Raw genomic sequence first — 20292 nt, forward strand, 5'->3', positions numbered from 1 at the left:
GGCCTCTCTCTACTTCCCTTACTCAGGCTAGGTGCTGCTATCGTAGTCCTCTCACCCAGCGAGTGACATGGTTCATTGTGTCAATTTAGCTGGGCCACAGTGTTCCAATTTTATTCTAGGTGTTTCTATGAAGGTGTTTTCAGAAGAGATTAAGAGTTAAATTGGTGGATGTTGAGTAAAGCAAATGACCCCCATAATGTAGGTGGGCTTCATCCAATTGTTTGAAGGCCTTAAGAGCAAAAGGATTAACCTCCCCAGAGAAGAGGAGATTCTGCCAGCAAATGGCCTTCAAGCTGCAGTTCTTCCCCAGGCCTCAATTCTGCCAGCCTACCCTGTAGATTTTGGACTTGCCAGGTGTTATAATAGTGTAAGCCTATTCCTTAAAATACATATCTATTTATCTATCTGCATCAAATATTGGGTGCATTAGTTGGTGTTCTCCAGCAAAACAAAACCAATAGGAGATACAGATATCTAAATATTTACATCTATGTATCTTTACCTGTGTATCTACAGATACCTAGATATCGGTATCTCCCATTGGCTTTGTTTCTCTGGAGCACCCTAACCAATATAACTAGTGAGCCAAATAACATTAAAATGCCTCAACACAGCCTCCAGGTAGCCATTCCCAATTAGCATGCAAATTGAAATCATGCACATTCAAGCCTCTCTAGCAGCTAGCTGAGTACACAGGGCTGAGCCCCTCCACTTCCTGAACTGCAGGCTCTTTAAGGATTAGAGAACTGCCCCAGATCCCAGCATTCCCAGCAAGGTCTCACAGGAGTTCTAACTAGCCTGTGTTCCCCACCTTTATTCTTGTTGAAGGGGAGGGCAGTCAGAGAGGCTGTACGTTACTCTTGTCCCATAAAGTAAAACTATTAAAAATGCCTTCTGAGTAAGGGGAATATCAAGGCACTAGACACATTTTGAATCAGAGCCAAGCCATTGTAGTAGAAGGAAGGGTGATGGGGAGGCATGTGCCACTCATCCTCCTCACAGGTCTTCAGAAGGATAGCGCGGCATTTGCCAATGGCCACCAGGAGTGTGAAACTGACCTGGATTTCTTCCAGATGCTATGACTCTGAGCATCACAAGATTCATATCGTGCTTAATTTGAAATTATTGTGGTTAAGAAAAAGGTACCCAGAAATAACTCCATACATACTTGCCACCCTGACATACAGCTTTAGTGCAGAAAGGGAAGTTTGCCCTCCAGAAGCTGCATTGTTGACCATGTGATCTCAAGCCCACCTCATCTTCTGGAGCCTCAGTTTCTTTATCTACACAGACCACCTACTTGGGAACACCTTCTTGTGGCACATAATAGGCCTTCAATAAACAGGTGCTATGAGAATTAGGGAGAGCAGCAGTCCTAGAATCAGAGGTGAGAGACTTGGAGCCAGGTAGGGCCAGGCAGCCAGAGGGTGGGAGCACAGGAGGAGAGGTGGGGCAGAGCAGGTAGTGGGAGTAACAGGGCAGGCACAGCAGGCTCAGCAGCTAAACAGGCAAAGGGATGGTCCCCCTCCCTTGCTGCCAGGGAGGAGGCCAGAAGGAAGGACAAGGTAAGACTGACCTTGAGGGCAGGAATCTCCACACTATCACCGAGGCTGATGGAGCCTGAGAGGATGGTCCCTGTCATCACAGTGCCTTGGCCTTTGATGGAGAAACAGTGGTCCACAGACATGAGGAACGGTCCTGAGGGGTCTCTTGTTGGGATGGAAATCTGGGACGTCAGGAGCTAGAAAAGAGAAACTGGTGCCACAGTCTGTGGGGTGAAGAGCCAGATGGGGCAGGGCAGAGGAAGGCAGAGGGTGTGGCTGACCAGCAGTTCATTAAGGCTGCCAAGGTGGACTCAGCTCAGAGGCCCATGCCCTGGTAAGGTGGCCTGGAGATCAAAACCACCAACTCCCTGGCTGCATTCCAAGCTTCTAACATGCTCTCAGCAATTTCCGCTCAGTCTGAAAAAAAGGCACCTGGAGAAGCTTCTTCTGTCCTCTCCTGCGGGACAACTACAGTGATCTGTCCTGCAAGGCCCTCCATGCTGCAGCAGAGTAGCCACTAAAGGACACCCTGTCCTATTGCTTCCTGGCCTCGTGCATTTCCCCAGCCTCCTGATGCCTTCAGAATTTAAGACTCTTCATCATCTAGCCCCTAGGTAACTTCAAGGCCTCATCTTCCACCACTCCCTGACTTATGTCAGAAGCCAGCCGCAGGCAGGATTAAAGTTTTACCAGCTGGCTCAGCCTCGCCTATCCTCACCAGCAATACCTACTCTGGACAGGTTTCTCTGTATGGTCACATTTTTCCTGCCCCCATCACCATAGCTAACACTCTACTGTGATCTTCTCTCTATTTTCTCGCCCATAGGGTTGTGAAGGCTAGGTATCTCCAGTAGCTGGCACCGTGCCTAAGAGAATGACAAGTGAAAGAAGAAGAAACCAAGGGGATATATGGAAAGGGAGGAGGAAAGGGTTGTTTCCAGGGGCAGCTGCCTGTGTTTGGTATGGGAAAGCCAGCGGTGTGGGTCCCAGGAAAAGAGGTGTGAAGTTATTTAATCTCTTTGAACCTCAGACTCTTCCTTGGTATATGGGGATAAATAATTTCAGACTCCTGAGTTTCTGTGAACGTCAATAATCCTGTATGCAAAGAACTTAGTAGAGTGCCTGGCCTGTAGACAACAATATCACTGTAATAGTAAGCACTGATAGGCACTGTTCCAAGCACATTCTACATACTAACTCATTTAACCCTCATAACAACTCCACGAAGTATGTGCTCTTATCTTCCAAGTGAGGGAATTGAGGCAAGACAGAGTAGATCATTTGCCTGCAGTCAGAGAGAGTGGTGGTAGAGCCAGCACTGGAACCACAGTCCAGCCCCAGAACCATGCACATTGCCACTCCACCCCTCTGAGCTGTCCTGAGCATTCTGGAGGAACTCTGTGACCCTATTCACACTGCTAACTTCCTTAGTGACAGCACCACCAGCACCCCCTGACACACCCTTCCTGATGGATGACTGGGCTCCCTCCCTGACCACCAGCACAAGTTGGAAGAACAATCTGGGCTTCAGCCCCACAGCTTCCAAAGATAAGCCTCCCATCTTTGGTGGAGGCACCCAAGATGGAAGCTGTGCTGCCCCTGCTGCTGAGCCCATGTCCTTCACCCCTGCCTTGCTGGCCCCCAGCCCAGGTGGGGTACTGGAGGAGCTGATACAGTCTGAAGGACTGGAATGGATGCCACGGTGCCAGGGTTCCAGATGGGTGGGAGCTGCTTTGTCTCAGTGAAGGTATGACAAGAGAAAGGAAAAAGCATGGCATAGCAAGGTGTGATGAGCTCTGCAGAGTCTCTGGCTGGAGGGTGAGTCATGGGCTTCGGTGAACCTTAGGAGCCCTAGTTTGAGGGAGGTGGGGGAGTTGTGCTAAGGTGTGAGCAGGGAGATTAATGGTACCAACTAAGTCCTCTTGCTAGGGCTGCCTCTCTTTCTCTCCCAGGGGAGTGGGGGACACAAAAGGGCCTGCCTGAGCAGGGCTGGGGCTAAAGGACAACCTGATTTCAAGCTGACAATACCTCAATTAGTTCTGGAATGCCCTGTGGAGCTTCAGTTTCAGGGGCCTCTGGTCCCCCCGGCTTGGCTGCCACGGGTATAATCGGTGCACCTCGGAACCTGAAATGGAAAATAAGTCACATCACAGTACAGAGATCAGCAACATGGACACAAAGCATGTCCAAGCAGCACCTGGCACAGCACCAAGTGTGAAGAGCAGCATCCTCTCCTCACCCCATCAACTGAGCCTAGAAGATAGCACCACTGTTCTTGCATGTGGCAGATGATGCAATGGAGGCCCCAAAGGGAAATGCCCTGCATTGGACATCAGAATTTTAAAGCACTCTCTTGATACTAAGCTCCACTTTCAGATCCCTCCCTAAGGGATCAGCAGTGATCCTGGCTCCTAGGCTTCTGAATAAAAGAATTCCTTGAAGAAGACCAGTAAATACATCCCAGCCTTCTGAAGAGATGCAAGAAATAATGGTGACCAAAAAGTCCCTGTAGACGTACCTGGAAGCACATCTCTACAATCCCAGTTTCTGATGTGGTGCCTAAACTCTGATTCTTGTCTAACCTCAACTGAGAAAGCCCCTGCATCTTTAAGAAGACATACTTATTCTGCGTGGACATTTATCTTTTCCACTTAAAAAAAAAAGGAACACTGTAAGAGGAAAAAAAACAGAAGGAAAAAGAAAGTAAATAACCCCAAATCCCATCATTGTGGTGTATTTTCTTCCATCCATGGTTTTTCCATGCTTTGCCAAGGGATTCTTTTATTCATATTTTGGTTATAGTATGCATACAATTTCATATCCTGTTAGTTTATTTACCATTATATCACAAAGAACTTTCTGTTGAATGAGAGCAACAATAACAACTTACATGGCTGAGCCATGCCTATAATATGAGGTTTAAATGAAAGCATCTGCAACACATGATGGAACTGCCGCCATCTTATAGATGGGAAAATGAGGCTTAGGGAATCTAATTGATTTGCTCCAAGTTGTTGGCTACAAACCTCAGAGCCAAATTTGAACCTACCCCATCTGAGTCTGAAGCTAGGGCTCTCAGTCTCTTTGTTATACTTCTCCCTGCCTGAACCTGTTCTTTCATTTTTGACACCTGCACAATGGCATGACCCAGAATTGTCCATGTTTTCTCCCATTACTTATTTGTGATATTTCAACATTTTCACTATTATAAATTATACTGTGATAAACATGTCAGTGGACATGAATGACTTTTTTTTTTTTTTTTTTTTTTTGCCTTGACTTTGAGATAAATTCATGGGGTGTAAATCTTTTTTGCCTTGGCTTTGGGACAAATTCGTGGGGTATTTCAGTGAATATACATTGAAAGATCAGTGAAATGATAGAGCAAGGACATCTGAAAAGCCATCTTCCATGGAAGCAAAGAACACTGGCAAAAATGATCAGAATCAACTTACTCAGAACTCTGAAAATTAACCAAAGGCTTGAGCAATCTGTAGAGTGTTTATTCAAGAGGAGTCTCAATAAGACCAAGTGTGAGCTTTGGATATTTTAACTTGCCTTCTTCCTATCTACCCTTCCCCAACTCTGCAGCAGTCTTGAAAACCAACACTTGCAATACTAGTGAAAACCAGGAGCCTGCCAGGCACTGAAAGGGGCAGAATGGGTTTGAGTTCCTTCAAACCCCTTCTCCCAGAGAACCATCATTATTTTCCTGTCTGGTGGTTCCCTGGAAGGCCCTACTCACAATGCTGTCTTTATTTGACCTGACTTGGAGCTTGCTCAGCACAAATAGTCTTTTCCCTGGGGGAATTTTTTGAAAATAATCAGAGGTAACTGTTTAACATCACAGCTGCCTGATGGAAGCTATGATGTTTGATAGCCAAAAACTTCCCAAATTTTGTGAAAAATATTAATCTACACTTTCAAGAATCTCAATAAACTCTAAGTAAGATAAACTCAAGGACACCCAGACCTGGCACATTACAATCTAACTGTTGAAGGCTAAAGATAAAGAAAATCTTGAAGCTATCAAGAAAGAAGTGACTTAATCATGTACAAGGAATCCATAATAATATTAGTAGCTGGTTTCTCAGAAGAAATCATGGAGACCAGAAGGTATCAGGATAATATATTCAAAGAAGTGAAAGTTAAAAATAAAGAAAAAAGAAAAATCTCTCAATTAAGAATTTTATATGCAGTAAAAAAAATATGTTACAAAAATGAAGGGAAACATGGACTCACATGACCCAGCAATTCCACTCCTAGATATATATCCAAAAACAATAGAAAACAGATACTCAAATAAATATATATCCATGCATGTCCACTGTAGCACTATTCACAATAGCCAAAAAGTAGAAACATCTCAAATGTCCATCAATAGATGAATGGATACACAAATTGTGGTGTGTATATATACACAACAGAATATTATTCAGACATAAAAAGATATGAGGCATCAATACATACTTCAGTGTGAATGAACCACAAAAACATTTTGCTAGGTGAAAGAAGTCAGACACAAAAGGTCACATATTGTGTAATTCCATTTATATAAAATACCAGAATAGGTAAGTCCGTAAAGACAGAAAGCAGATTAGTAGTTCCCAGGCTGGTGGGGCACAGAGAAGGAGGAGCAAAAGGCTTAATGAATATGGTTTCCTGTTGGGGTAATGAAAATGTTCTGGATTAGTGATGCTGGTTGTACAACTCTTTTCACATTGAAAGTGTGAATTTCATGGTATATGAATTATACCTCAATTACAAACAAAATAGATGGAAAGGTTTGCTACCTTTTCCACCAACACAATGAACATCTAAGATGCCTATTTCACTGTACATATAACAAAACAGTCTTTTTAAAATTATTTTTAATATATGCTTCATTTTAATTTCTATTTCCTTAATAAGTAAGCCATACAATGTTGAACCACTTCCCACTGTTTGTTTACCCAAAGTATTTTAGAAGATGTTTCTATAGTACTTCTAGTTCTCAAGTTTGTTTCCTCCAGGAAGAGCCACCCTTACCTTCCCCTGATACTGAGGCCTGCTCTAAGGGCTTCTCTGTATACAGTTTAGCATACAACACAGTGGGAGTGACAGAAGGTGACAGGACCCTTTAACAAGCACCAACAGTACAAGCAATTGTGCTAGGAGCTTTCCATTCCCCATCTCCTCATCACAATCCTATAAAATGGGTGTTCTTCTTCCTCCTCTTATTTCATAGAAGATGGTCCTAAAAGCTTGGACAGCTTTGGTAGCTTGTTCCACGCCACAGGCTAATGAGTGGCAGGGCTGTGATTTAAAGCCAACTCTGAGTTTACTTTCCACTTGAGACTATCATGAGAACAATCCTCCATCAGCCTGGGTTAGAGGCAAGGGCATGTGTCTCTTCTCAAATCCATATGAGAATTTGGAAAGTAGCTGATCTTCAAGGATCAGGGAACAGCCCTCTCAAGGGTTTTGTTAATCTGATATAGACTTATATATATGTAATTTTAGTTCTCAAACCAATGAAAGAATGATAGCTATAATTATAGTACCCAACATTATAACAATTTGCTATCACTTTCAAATTGCAGACATAAATGTACTGAATCTTTAACAACCCTCTGAGGCAGGAAGAACTGCTGTCATCATTCCCATATTCAGAGTCATACATTCATTCTCCAAATACTGAAGTACCCACCATGCACACAGCACTTGGCCAGGTGCTTTCACATGACTCCATTTAATCCTCACAGCAGTGATGCCAGGGATTATATCATCATTTTAGAGATGAGGAAACTGAGGCACAGAAAGGGCAAATGACTGCTAAAGGGTCACATGTGAAGCACATGGCAGAAGTAAGGAGGAATCTAGAGCTCAGCACTCTGGTCCTGAAAGCCCTGTTCCAGAGCCCTGTCCTTCCCACAGTGCTGGTGCTAGGATCCCCAGGACGACCTCTAACATCCCTTACCCAGGGACACCAACCCAGAATATGGCATCACTGGTCTTTCAAAACACAAGACCAGAGGATGGAGCCAGTGTCAGCCTGGGCACTGAGAGTGAATGACAAGACATCAAGGTCGCTCTGCTCCCTCCCCTCATCCTCCTCTCAGGGTTGACCTGTACATAGAACAATTGTCCCACATTCTGTTCACAAGCTTTGTCAAATTTGTGTGCCACCTGCACTATTCTTTGCTCATTTATTTTCCTTAAAAGAATTCATGTTCTTACTTAAATATGTTTATTTTAAAATGCGATTTCTTGTCACTATGTAAATGGAAAACCACTACATGCCACAAATAAAAAGTAGAGTATAAGTCCTCCCACCACCAGCCACTTTAAAGACACATGCAGCAATGCTCTGCACTCCCGCTGCATAACCTGCACCTGGCTCCTAAGATGCCGAATGCCCATGCTGGGGAAACAGCTTGATGTGCACAGGCCATCCTCAAGAGGTGACTACTTCCTGCACTTTTGCCTTCTGACCTTTATGCTGAACCTGGTTATGCTGTAAACTTGGTAGTGCCCGTTATAAGTTTCACTGTAACAACATAATTAATTTAGTATCATGAAGCAACAGTGTGAAAATAGCTGTTTCTATGAAAACTAAATTGAATGCCCTGGAAAGGTGTGATAAAGAAGAATCTCTTTAAAATCTGGGGTTAAATTAGGTGTGGATAAGAAAACCCTAAAAGACTTGTGGGGAGGTTGTGTGAAATCAGAAAAATTCTGTACTCAGATTTTGCAAATCTTGCTTCACTGATTGCGGGCAGTGCACTGCATTCGGGAGTGGTTTACAGATGAAAGATGACTTGGAGCTCTAGTTAGTGGGCTCATCCTGGAAGAAAAGATGGGCTGGGCAGGACATATCCCAGCAAGTGACAGGTGGAACAAAGCCATGGAGACCCTCTGGAGCGCCTTTGAGCAAAGAGAAGGAAATTGCTGCTCAAACTCTCACAACAAAATTAAAATCAGTCACTAAGGCTTTCTCTGGGAAATCTTACTAGAGAGCACCTCCACAACACTGGGAAAACTGCACAAACCTAGATGTGACCAAGAGAAACAATCACATACAAAGAAAGTATGCCACACTTGGATAGAAAAAGTCAGAATGATCACAGTTGCTGCCCACATGATGAGACTGGAGCCCGCACACTACAACTTTTCCTTATTGCCACATCAGCAAACTCTAGAGTTTTCAAAAACATAAATATTGAGCCAGGCATGCTGGCTCATGCCTGTTATACCAGCACTTTGGGAGGCAGAGGCAGGAGAACCCCTCAAGGCCAGGAGTTCTATACCAGCCTGGGCAACATAAAGAGAACCTGACTATAAAACAAGTGTTAAAAATTACCCAGGTGTGGTAACACATGCCTGCAGTCCCAGCTTCTCAAGGGCTGAAGCAGAAAGATTGCTTGAGCCCAAGAGTTCAAGGTTATAGCGAGATCCAGATTAGGCAACAAAGTGAGACTCTGTCCCAAAACTAAATACATACTAAGAAGACAATAAAGAATATAGCTTACTTAACTGTACTCACACCAAATGAATTAAAGATAACATATAGATTGTGATTATATATGGAAAATTGAAATTATAAATGATACAAAAAACAAGCATTCTTCAAAAGCAGAGCCTGAACAAGAGGAGGCAGGCTCGAATTCAAAACACAAATCCACACTCAGCCAAGAAGCCTCAGGCTAGCCTGGCCCGGTTGCCAGTGTCTTGGTGCTGAGGAGGAAGGGGAGGCACAATGCTGCAAATGTCATATTTCTTCTGTAACAGCTTTTATTGTTGATTTTATTAAATAAATATGCACGTATATGTTTTAAGTTAAAATATTATGTTTAATGTATGAATGTGTCATTTTTTTATGATTCTCTGCTTTAAGGGACTTTTTTGATTAACCAACCACAGTCCAATCTCAGGAGACAAGAAATCTTCTACTACTGTAGCTACAAAAATAAACACAAAGAAAACAAAATAGAGCCATTAAATTCTAGCTAGATACTATTACCTGCTGAAGGCACTGAGCCTGGTTAAAAAGTTAGAGAAAGCTTTAAGATACAACAGTACCAATGTGAGACATTTTTCTGACTCAATAAAGAGATTTAAAGATAACTAAAGAAGGATTAATTTTCTCCAATAACTCATTGCAATTTTGCCACATTCAAGCACAGTCCCAGATGCAACTTGTGTGACACATGGTATACATCCCTCACTCTGAGTAATACTGCCTTCATCTTCCTCAGACCCTCAGCCATCCCCTCACATTCTCCCACTGAGGCCCCAAACAGAAGCTGGGTGAATGATCCAGCCCAAGAAGAGGCATGTAAAGGGAAGAGCCCAAGCTCACTGCCAGGTCTACAGGGCCTCCCAGGAACCCATGCTGACACTCTGGCCCTGGCCCCACTCTCCAGCCCCTCCATGCACTTCTCTGAACTCACATCCAGAGCCTCCTACAGCCCCAGACTTCTCTCTTCTTGGGACAAAAGCCCTCTTGCTTGACACCCCCACCCTGCCACTTTCAATCGACATCCAATTTCTCCTTCTTCTCATATTTCAAAACAAATCCCATTTCTGTTTACCCACCAGAGCTTATGGCTGATTTTCTTACAAGGTCACTTCTGTCTCCTTCCCTTTTAAGTGCAGGACATTTACTAAGCACCTCCTCTGCGCCAGGCTCCATAAAATGTGCACAACAAACACACAAAAGGCTCCCAAGAGCAATGGGGGTGAGGGGCTGGGACACCAGCCCATGGTGCCAATTCCATGTGACACTAAGAGGAATGGGGGCCAGGGTTTGGGGAAGCACAGCAGAGAAAAAAATTCCTGAAGGTCAAGAGCAGCTCCCAGTGGTCAACTCAGTGCTCTTCCCTCACCCTTGCTTTCCTCTATGGCATCTGACAGGTGACTGTCCAGCAGTGGCATCCTTCCCTCCTTGCTGACAACCCCAAACCTTTATTCCTATGGCCCTTGACTATCCTTCACCTCCCTGAGAGGCCCTTCTTCATCATTCAACTGCCCACGGCAGGCCTCCCCAAAGACTGGCCTGATAGCCCAACTCTTCCCCTACCTGCTGATGATGGAGGCCATGGCCCCCTTGTGGGCCATTCCCAAACCGCATCTCCAGCCAAGTCCCCTTCCCAGCACTCCAGTTCTATCCAGCCATCTGCTACCAGGTGGCCTCCCCACCCCTAATTCCTGGACTCTGATGTGGGATAGCATTGCCCTGGCCTCTGAATTAGTCCTCTCTGACTGCATGGTCGCTGATGTCTCTCATCAGTCACTGCATCTGATGGGTTCTCCTCTTAGGATTTGGCTCCAATCCATCCTGATTTTCATTCCTAATGGGTTCCACTCTGGGTCAGGCTCTTGTCACTCCAGGCCTCCCAACTTCTCTCCAAAGTGTGTGCAAAGATCACAGCTGTTAGAACCTTCCAGCAACACCACTCTGAGGTACCAGCCTTCTCCCCTCCCCACTCTCAGGGCTCTGTGACTGCCCTGGGATAAAGCCCAGGCCCAGGGTGATGCATGAGGCCCCCCTGGGTCGGCCCAGCTCCCCATACTGGCTAATCTCAGCAAAAGCCCTGGGTATCTGGGTTTTTAAAACTCAAGCTCACACTGTTGCTCTCACCTCCTTCCCCTCCTCTCCTAGGCAAACCTCATCCAGGCAATGGCAGCCTGAAGCAGGATTCCAGCAAGAAACCAGGACTAATTTCCATTCCACAGCCGGTTTATGTGATTTCACCTCACTCAGCCTCCATTTCCCTGTCTAACAGGAGATGGCATGACCTAGATCACAGGGTTGTCTCCCAGACTGAATTGGCTAATGTGTAAAAGTGCCATTTGGAACTCGCAAGGAACCCTGGGAACCACCAGCCATCTGTACCAGCACACCAGCCACAGAGGGCAGCACCCCTTCCCAGTGGTTAGTTACTTGGCATGTACTCCATACTTTGAACCTCACCCCTGCTTAGTCATCACATGCCCTTTTAGAGTTAGTCCTCATTCCTGACTCCCCAGCCAATAGCAAACTTGTCTTTCTCAGAATCCCCTTGCTGCTCTGAGGAGCCACTTCAGCTCTGGCCTTTAACTCTGATGCAAGCAAATTCCCTAGCTCACCTTTGCCATAGTCCAGATACTCAGGCTCTCCTGCCCAGTTGCACAGGAAACTCCTCAGTTGAAAGGAGCTTAATTCAACCGGCCTTTGAAACCTCACCCCACTGCCCTGGTCTAGCTGGAGCAAACCCTTGAAGAAAATCAGTTTTATTTTTTAAAGACAAGAGAAGTAACTCTGAGGAGGCTGGAGCTCCCTAAAGAACAACTTTAACAATCTCAGAAGCCACTCATTGCTCCAAAGGTCAGTGTGACAAGATGACTTCAGTTCAATAGGGAGATTCCAAACCGGGCCAGAGACCTACCTGTCGATCAGTTCTAGAGTAGCTCAGACACGACGCACTGCCCCCACAGAAGTGGCAGGGCTTAGGTCTTTGCCTTGAGAAAGCAATATCCAGAAGGAGAAAAGAGAGCCTGGAGAGGGAAGGAGGGAGGGAAAAAGAATTCACAAAGGAAGGAACAGTGAGGAGAGTGAAGGAAAAAGGAAAAGGAAAAAATAACACTGAGGTAGAAAGAGAAGAAGAAAAGAAACACAGGAGTGAAAACAAGGGACAGGGAGAAAAAGAACTCAGGCTTCTCTAAGACCTGCTCTGTACCAGCCACCAGCCTTGGTGGTGTCCATACCATCGCAATAGCCCATGGGCAGGGGCTCAGGTACCATGTTCAGAGAAGCTATGACTTGCCCAGGGAACCCAAGTAGTAAGTGGCTGGTCTGCAGGAGTCCAGAATCCAAGCCTCTCCCATAAGAGAATGAGATGAGTAGGAGAAAAATCTATTCTTAGCAGGGAGCAAGGGCTCCATCCACAGAGCTGCCCGAGCCAAGACCCAGCCATGTACACTGACTCTGCTTCCACACCCTGAGCCTGAGGCTCAGAGAGACACAGAGGGGTAGGAATGTGGATTAGGAATTCCAGAGATTACCCATAAAGCTTTTGGAAATTCAATTATCTTTATCCAAACCCTTTTGGGCAACATATAGTAACAGAACATAACAGCGTGTTAGGCCAGGTGTTTGGCCCTCTCCCAGACTCAAGAGAAGCTGGCCTTTCCAACACTCTGAACATGCTACACAGTAGGGCACCCTGGCTTCTGGCTGTACAACGGAGACCCAGCCCCATGGAGCCCTGGGGAGTAGAGTTTAATAGCCCCTGGACTGGTGTCTGGGTTCTAGGAGTACAAGGGGTTCCAGCCAGAGACAGCAGACGCATAGCTCTGCAGTGCAGGCAGGAGCTGACCTGGAGCTCATTCAGGGACTTCTGTCCCTGTCATCCCACTGTTTCCTCCAGACTTCCTTGGCAGCAGCTATAGTAGGTTGTGGTGCTTGCTGGGCCGAGATGTGCTGACTGTAAATGCAAGCTGACATTTTCTAGCACACGAAAAAAGTTTCAGATAAGTTAATATATATATACACACACATATTTATATTCATATATGTCTATATATATATGAATTTATGACCCATATAAAGATATATAAACAAATAAAATATAAATTTTAGGTTGATATAGATTTCAAAACAACCTCAACATTTATCAAGTCTCACTTTTCTCAGTATTCAAGCCAGATGCAAAACCTGCCTCTGAGGAAACTAAGAATCCAACTGATTCCATGAACTGTGTATGGGAAACACCTACGACAGTACCAAGCACACAGCAGGTGCTCCACATGCTACAGCTACTATTCCTACACACCCACGGTGTGCCAGGCTCCATGTCAAATGCTCCCTCTTATTAAACGCTCTAAGACCGAACTTTTCAGCTCCCCTTTTACAAAGGAAGAAATAGCAGCTCAGAGAGATGGAGTGAGCCACCCAAGCACACACAGTTAGTCAGCCATAAAGCTAATATGGAAAACACACCTAGTCAGAGTCTACTCAGTAGCAGAGAAATCCCTTGAGACTGGCATTCAACCCATCCCCAGGGAGGGAGTCAGGATCAAAGGAGTCCCTGGTGGGCTCCAGGCAGGGGGGCTCTGGCTAAAACAGAGAGAAGGAAATAGAAAGTGTTTAAAAAGCAGGAAGAAACACAAATGGAGTCTGGGGGAATGATGTATCAAGGATGCTGTCAGATGATAACATTTCGTGGAAAAATAAACAGAAAAGCCTAGAACGCAGAACAGTGTCAATGTTGTGATAACAACTACCTCAAATTATGTACATGCAGAAAAAACTGACAGGGATCCTGGGGGAAAACACTTTAATTTGATGCATTGAAAAGATTGTGGGTACATTTTTATCTTCTATTTTGATTTCTGTTAACATTGATAAATGCTTATGCAAGAGTAATTTTAAATGCTTTCAGAGATAAAGAAATCACAAAGAAAAACAATCAAAGAGTTTGACTATATAAAAATTAGAAACTTCTGTATGTCAAAAAAGCAACTAAAATTGAAAGACAACAAATGCTGAAGACTTATTTGTAGCAAATATGATAGGAAAAGGGTTAACAGCAATATCTTTAGTAGTATTAAACACTCCTGAAACTCAAAAAAGGCATTAAAATTGCAAGAGGCAAACAGATAAAATTTTTATATGGGCATAATTCCCACATACAAAAGCACAACTGTTCAAAACACTTAAGGAATTTAAAAACCATATATTAAAACAAAAATAAAATACTATTTCTACTGAGTTACCATTTCTACTAAAATACCATTTTCGACTAAGTTTCAAGTATTTTTTAAAAATATAAATTAAAGTCATCTGCTGACATCTGTGTAAAAATGGTAGAATACTTCTGGAAAATAACATGGCAAGGCACAAAAAAAGGTTTAGAAATGTTCAGACCCTTTGATGTAGTAATCTCACACCTATCATGAGGAAAAAAGTGAAAATACAGTCTAATGATGTACAAAGATGTTCACCCCAAGGCTTTATTTTTAAGAATAGAAACGTAAGCCAGTCTAGTAGGTTAACAGAGTCGTGGTTATGTGAGCAAATGCTATGTAAAATGTTAAGTAATAAAAATGTACATCGTATTTTTATTTCTGTAAAAAAAATGTAGCCTCACAACTACAATTTTATGTTAAGAAAAGGTGGGAGAAGGACTCTACAAAGTTGCAGGTTACAAGTCCAAAAACCAGGCGTGTTTCTATTCACCAACAATGAACAATCCAAAATAAATTAAGAAAATAATTCCTTTACAGTGACATTCTAAAAGAATCCAGTACTTATGAATAAAACTAAGAGACAAAAGTCTCTTACTTTTATATGCTAAAAACTACAGAACACTGCTAAAAAAAAATTAAAGATGACCTAAATGAAAAGATATGCTATGTTCATAGACTGAATGATTTAATGCTGTTAAGATGTCACTACCACCCAAAAGATCTACAGATGCAACGCAATACCTATGAAAACCCAACAACTGCCAAGATGGCCAAATAGGAACAGCTCTGGAGTGCAGTTCCCAGCAAGAACACAGAGGGTGAGTCATTACCACATCTCCAAATGAATGTTTACTGCCCACAGACCAGGAGATTCCCAGGCAGAAAAGCACCATGAGTCTCCAGCACAGCTGTTTCAGCCGGCGCAGCACGTCTCCGCAAAAAAACTCACACAAATCTGGGTGGCCATTTCAACTGGCACCTGGAATGCCTGGGAGACAGAGTCACCCATTCAATTGAAAAAAGGGGCTGAAACAGGGAGACAGGTGATCTGGTGCAGCGGGTCCCACCCCCACAAAGACTAGCAATCTGAAATGCTGTGGATTGAGAGTTTCACAGCAAGCATAGCTGGACCCCAGATGGTCCAGCTCTGTGGGTGGAAGGGTATCCACCATTACCAAGCCAGTCCACCACTACTGAGGCAGTCCACCATTACCGAGGCAGTCTGCCATTACAGAGACAGTCTGCCATTACCAAGGCAGTTTTAACTATACCTCTATAAACAAAACTGCAAGAAAGTTCACACAGCAGCTGGGCAGAGCTCATGGCAGCTCAGCAACACCTCTGCTGGCAGACTGTGACTAGGCTACCTCCTCGCTGGGCAGGGCATCTCTGAAAAAAGGCAGCAGCACGTCAGGAACTTACAAATAAAGCCCCACTTTCCCAGGACAGAGCACCTGGGAAAAAAAGGTGGTTATGAGTTCTACTGCAGCAGACTTAAATGTACCTGCCCAGCAGCTCTGAACAGAATAATGGAGCTCACAGCTCAGGACTTGAGCTCTGATAAGGGACAGACTGTCTTCTCAAGCAGCTCTCTGACCCCCATATATCCAAAGAGACACCTCATAAAGGAGACCTCAAGCTGACATCTGGTGGGTATCTTTCTGGGACAAAGATAACAGAAGAAGAAATTGGCAGCAACCCTTACTGTTCTGCAGCCACTACAGGTGATCCCCAAGCAAGCAGGGTCTGGAGTGGACCTCAGCAGTCCTACAGCAGAGGGGCCTGACTGTTAGAAGGAAAACTAAAAAACAGAAAGAAGTAACTTCATCATCAAAAAAAAGGATGTCCACTCAGAGACCCCATCCAAAAGTCACCAACTACAAAGACCACAGGTAGATAAATCCACAAAGATGGGAAGAAACCAGTGCAAAAAGGATGAAACACCCAAAACCAGAACTCCTCTCCTCCTCCAAGGGATCACAACTCCTCACCAGCAAGGGAACAAGGCTGGATGGAGAATGAGTCTGATGAATTGACAGAAACAGGCTTCAGAAAGTGGGTAATAACAAACTTCTCTGAGCTAAAAGAACATATTCTAACCCAATGCAAAGAAACTAAGAACCTTGAAAGAAGGTTTGATGAAATGCTAACAAGAATAAACAGCTTACAGAAGAATATAAATGAATTGATGGAGCTGAAAAACAAAACATGAGAACTTCGTGAAGCATACACAAGTTTCAATAGCCAAATCAACCAAGCAGAAGAAAGGGTTTCAGAGATTGAAGATCAACTCAAATGAAATAAAACAAGAAGGCAAGAATAGAGAAAAAAGAGTGAAAAGAAATGAACAAAGCCTACAAGAAATATGGGACTATGTGAAAAGACATGAACAAAGCCTGCAAGAAATATGGGATTATGTGAAAAGACCTAATCTACGTTTGGTAGGTGTACCTGAATGGGGCAGAGAGAATGAATCCAACCTGGAAAACACTCTTCAGGACATTATCCAGGAGAACTTCTCCAACCTAGGAAGGCAGGCCAACAATCAAATCCAGGAAATACAGAGAATACCACAAAGATATTCCTCAAGAAGAGCAACCCCAAGGCATGTAATCGTCATATTCACCAAGGTTGAAATGAAGGAAAAAATGCTAAGGGCAGCCAAAGTCGGGTTACCCACAAAGGGAAGCCCATCAGACTCACAGCAGATCTCTCAGCAGAAACCCTACAGGCCAGAAGAGAATGGGGACCAATATTCAACATCCTTAAAGAAAAGAACTTTCAACCTAGAATTTAATATCTAGTCAAACTAAACTTCATAAGTGAAGGAGAAATAAAATCCTTTATGAACAAGCAATTGCTCAGAGATTTCATAGGCCTGCCTTACAGGAGCTCCTGAAAGAAGCACTAAAGATAGAAAGGAACAACCAATACCAGCCACTCCAAAAACGTATCAAATGGTAAACAGCATCGACACAATGAAGAAACTGTATCAACAAAAGGGCAAAACAACCAGCTAGCATCAAAATGGCAGGATCAAATTCACACATAACAATATTAACCTTAAATGTAATTGGGCTAAATGTCCCAATCAAAAGACACAGACTGGCAAATTGGATAAAAAGTCAAAACCCATCAGTGTGCTGTATCCAGGAAACCCATCTCACATGCAAGGATACTCATAGGCTCAAAATAAAGGGATGGGACATGGTGGCTCACGCCTGTAATCCCAGCACTTTGGGAGGCTGAGATGGGTGGATCACGAGGTCAAGAGATCGAGACCACCCTGGTCAACATGGTGAAACCCCGTCTCTACTAAAAATACAAAAATTAGCTGGGAATGGTGGTGCGTGCCTGTAATCCCAGCTACTCAGGAGGCTGAGGCAGGAGAATTGCCTGAACCCAGGAGGCGGAGGTTGCGGTGAGCCGAGATCGGACCATTGCACTCCAGCCTGGGTAACAAGAGCAAAACTCCATCTCAAATAAATAAATAAGTAAATAAATAAACGGATAAAGGAAGATTTACCAAGCAAATGGAGAGCAAAAAAAAAGCAGGAGTTGCAATCGTAGTCTCTGATAAAATAGATTTTAAACCAACAAAGATCAAAAGAGACAAAGAAGGGCATTACATAATGGTAAAAGGATCAATGCAACAAGAAGAGTTAACGATCCTAAATATATACTCACCCAATACAGGAGCACCCAGATACATAAAGCAAGTTCTTAATGACCTAGAAAGAGACTTAGACTCCCATACAATAATAGTAGGAGACTTTAACACTCCACTGTCAATATGAGACAGATAAACGAGACAGAAAATTAATAAGGATATCCAGGACTTGAACTCAGATCTGGACCAAGCAAACCTAAGAGACATTTATAGAACTCTCCACCCCAAATCCACAGAATATACATTCTTCTCAGCACCACATCATACCTACTCTAAAATTCACCACATAATTGGAAGTAAATCACTCCTCAGCAAATGCAAAAGAATGGAAATCATAACAAACAGTCTCTCAGACCACAGTGCAATCAAATTAGAGCTCAGGATTAAGAAACTAACTCAGAAATGCACAACTTCATGGAAACTGAACAACTGGCTCTTGAATATTTACTGGATAAACAATGAAATGAAGGCAGAAATAAAGATGTTCTTCAAAACCAACGAGAACGAAGACACAACGTACCAGAATCTCTGGGACACATTTAAAGCAGTGTCTAGAGGAAAATGTATAGCAATAAATGCCCACATGAGAAGCAAGGAAAGATCTAAAATCTATACCCTATCATCAAAATGGAAAGAGCTAGAGGAGCAAGACCAAAAAAACTCAAAACCTAGCAGAAGACAAGAAATAACTAACATCAGAGCAGAACTAAAGGAGATAGAGACACAAAAAACCATTCAAAAAATTAATAAATCCAGAAGCTGGTTTTTTGAAAAGATCAACAAAATAGACAGACCACTAGCCAGATTAATAAAAAAAGAAAAGAGAGAAGAATCAAATAGATGCAATAAAAAATGATAAAGGGGATAACACCACCAATTCCACAGAAATACAAACTACTATCAGAGATTACTACAAACAATTCTATGCACATAAACCACTAAATCTAGAAGAAATGGATAAATTCCTGGACACTTACACCCTCCCAAGCCTAAACAAGCAAGAGGCCGAAACCCTGAATAGACCCATAACAAGAGCTGAAATTGAGGCAGCAATTAACAGCCTACCAACCAAAAAAAGCCCAGGTCCAGGTGGGTTCACAGCTGAATTCTACCAGACGTACAAAGAGGAGCTAGTACCACTCCTTCTGAAACTATTCCAAACAATCAAAAAAGAAGAAATCTTTCCCAAATCATTTTATGAGACCAACATCATCCTGATACCAAAATCTGGTAGAGACTCAACAAGAAAAGAAAACTTCAGGCCAATATCCATGATGAATATAGATGCAAAAATCTTCAATAAAATACTGGCAAACCGATTACAACAGCACATCAAAAAGCTTATCCACCACGATCAAGTAGACTTCATCCCGGGGATGCAAGGCTGGTTCAACATACACAAGTCTATAAACATAATTCACCACATAAACAGAACCAAAGACAAAAACCACACGATTATCTCAATAGATGTAGAGAAGGCCTTTGACAAAATGCAATAGTCCTTTATGCAAAAAACTCTCAATAAACTAGGTATTGATGAAAAGTATTGCAAAATCATAAAAGCTATTTACAACAAACCCATAGCCAATATCATACTGAATGGGCAAAAACTGGAAGCATTCCCTTTGAAATCTGCCACTAGACAAGGATGTCCTCTCTCACCATTCCTATTCAATATAGTATTAGAAGTTCTAGCCAGAGCAATCAGGCAAGAAAAAGAAATAAAGGGTATTCAATTAGGAAAGGAGGAAGTCAAATTGTCTCTATTTGCAGATGACATGATTGTGTATTTAGAAGACCCCATTATGTCAGCCCAAAATCTCCTGAAACTGAAAAGCAACTTCAGCAAACTCTCAGGATACAAAATCAATGTGCAGAAATCACAAGCATTCCTATACACCAATAACAGAGTTAAAGAGAGCCAAATCAAGAACGAACTGCCATTCACAATTGCTCCAAGAGAATAAAATACCTAGGAATACAACTAACAAAGGATGTAAAGGACCTCTTCAAGGAGAACTACAAACCACTGCTCAAGGAAATAGAGGACACAAAGAGATGGAAAAACATTCCATGTTCATGGTTAGGAAGAATAAATATTGTGAAAATGGCCATACTGCCCAAAGTAATTTATAGATTCAACGCTATCCCCATGAAGCTACCTATAACCCTCTTCATAGAACTGGAAAAAAACACCTTAAACTTTATATGGAACCAAAAGAGAGCCAGCATAGCCAAGTCAATTCTAAGCAAAAAGAACAAAGCTGGAGGCATCATGCTACCTGACTTCAAACTATACTATAAGGCTACAGTAATCAAACAGCATGGTACTGGTACCAAAACAGAGATACAGATCAATGGAACAGA

The 20292-nt window shown here is 43.1% G+C and overlaps 1 protein-coding gene across 7 annotated transcripts in view; it reads right to left on the bottom strand.

Annotated features, from left to right (window-relative positions):
- The window catches only part of EEFSEC (eukaryotic elongation factor, selenocysteine-tRNA specific), a 260592-nt gene that overhangs the window by 139456 nt on the left and 100844 nt on the right, over nucleotides 1–20292 (bottom strand). For 5 of the 7 annotated variants that reach the window (XM_035274746.3, XM_002758694.7, XM_035274748.3 and 2 more), the window contains exons 3-4: nucleotides 3573–3669; nucleotides 1577–1741 (exon numbers count right to left, since the gene is read on the bottom strand). In XM_035274746.3, coding sequence (XP_035130637.2) covers nucleotides 1577–1741; nucleotides 3573–3669 — 262 coding nt within the window. The remainder of the gene's footprint in view (nucleotides 1–1576; nucleotides 1742–3572; nucleotides 3670–20292) is intronic. The other 2 variants (XM_035274745.3, XM_078351808.1) reach the window with 1 other exon arrangement.

Source organism: Callithrix jacchus, chromosome 15 (genome assembly GCF_049354715.1).
Source record: "Callithrix jacchus isolate 240 chromosome 15, calJac240_pri, whole genome shotgun sequence".
In the NCBI taxonomy this organism is placed as follows: domain Eukaryota; kingdom Metazoa; phylum Chordata; class Mammalia; order Primates; family Cebidae; genus Callithrix; species Callithrix jacchus.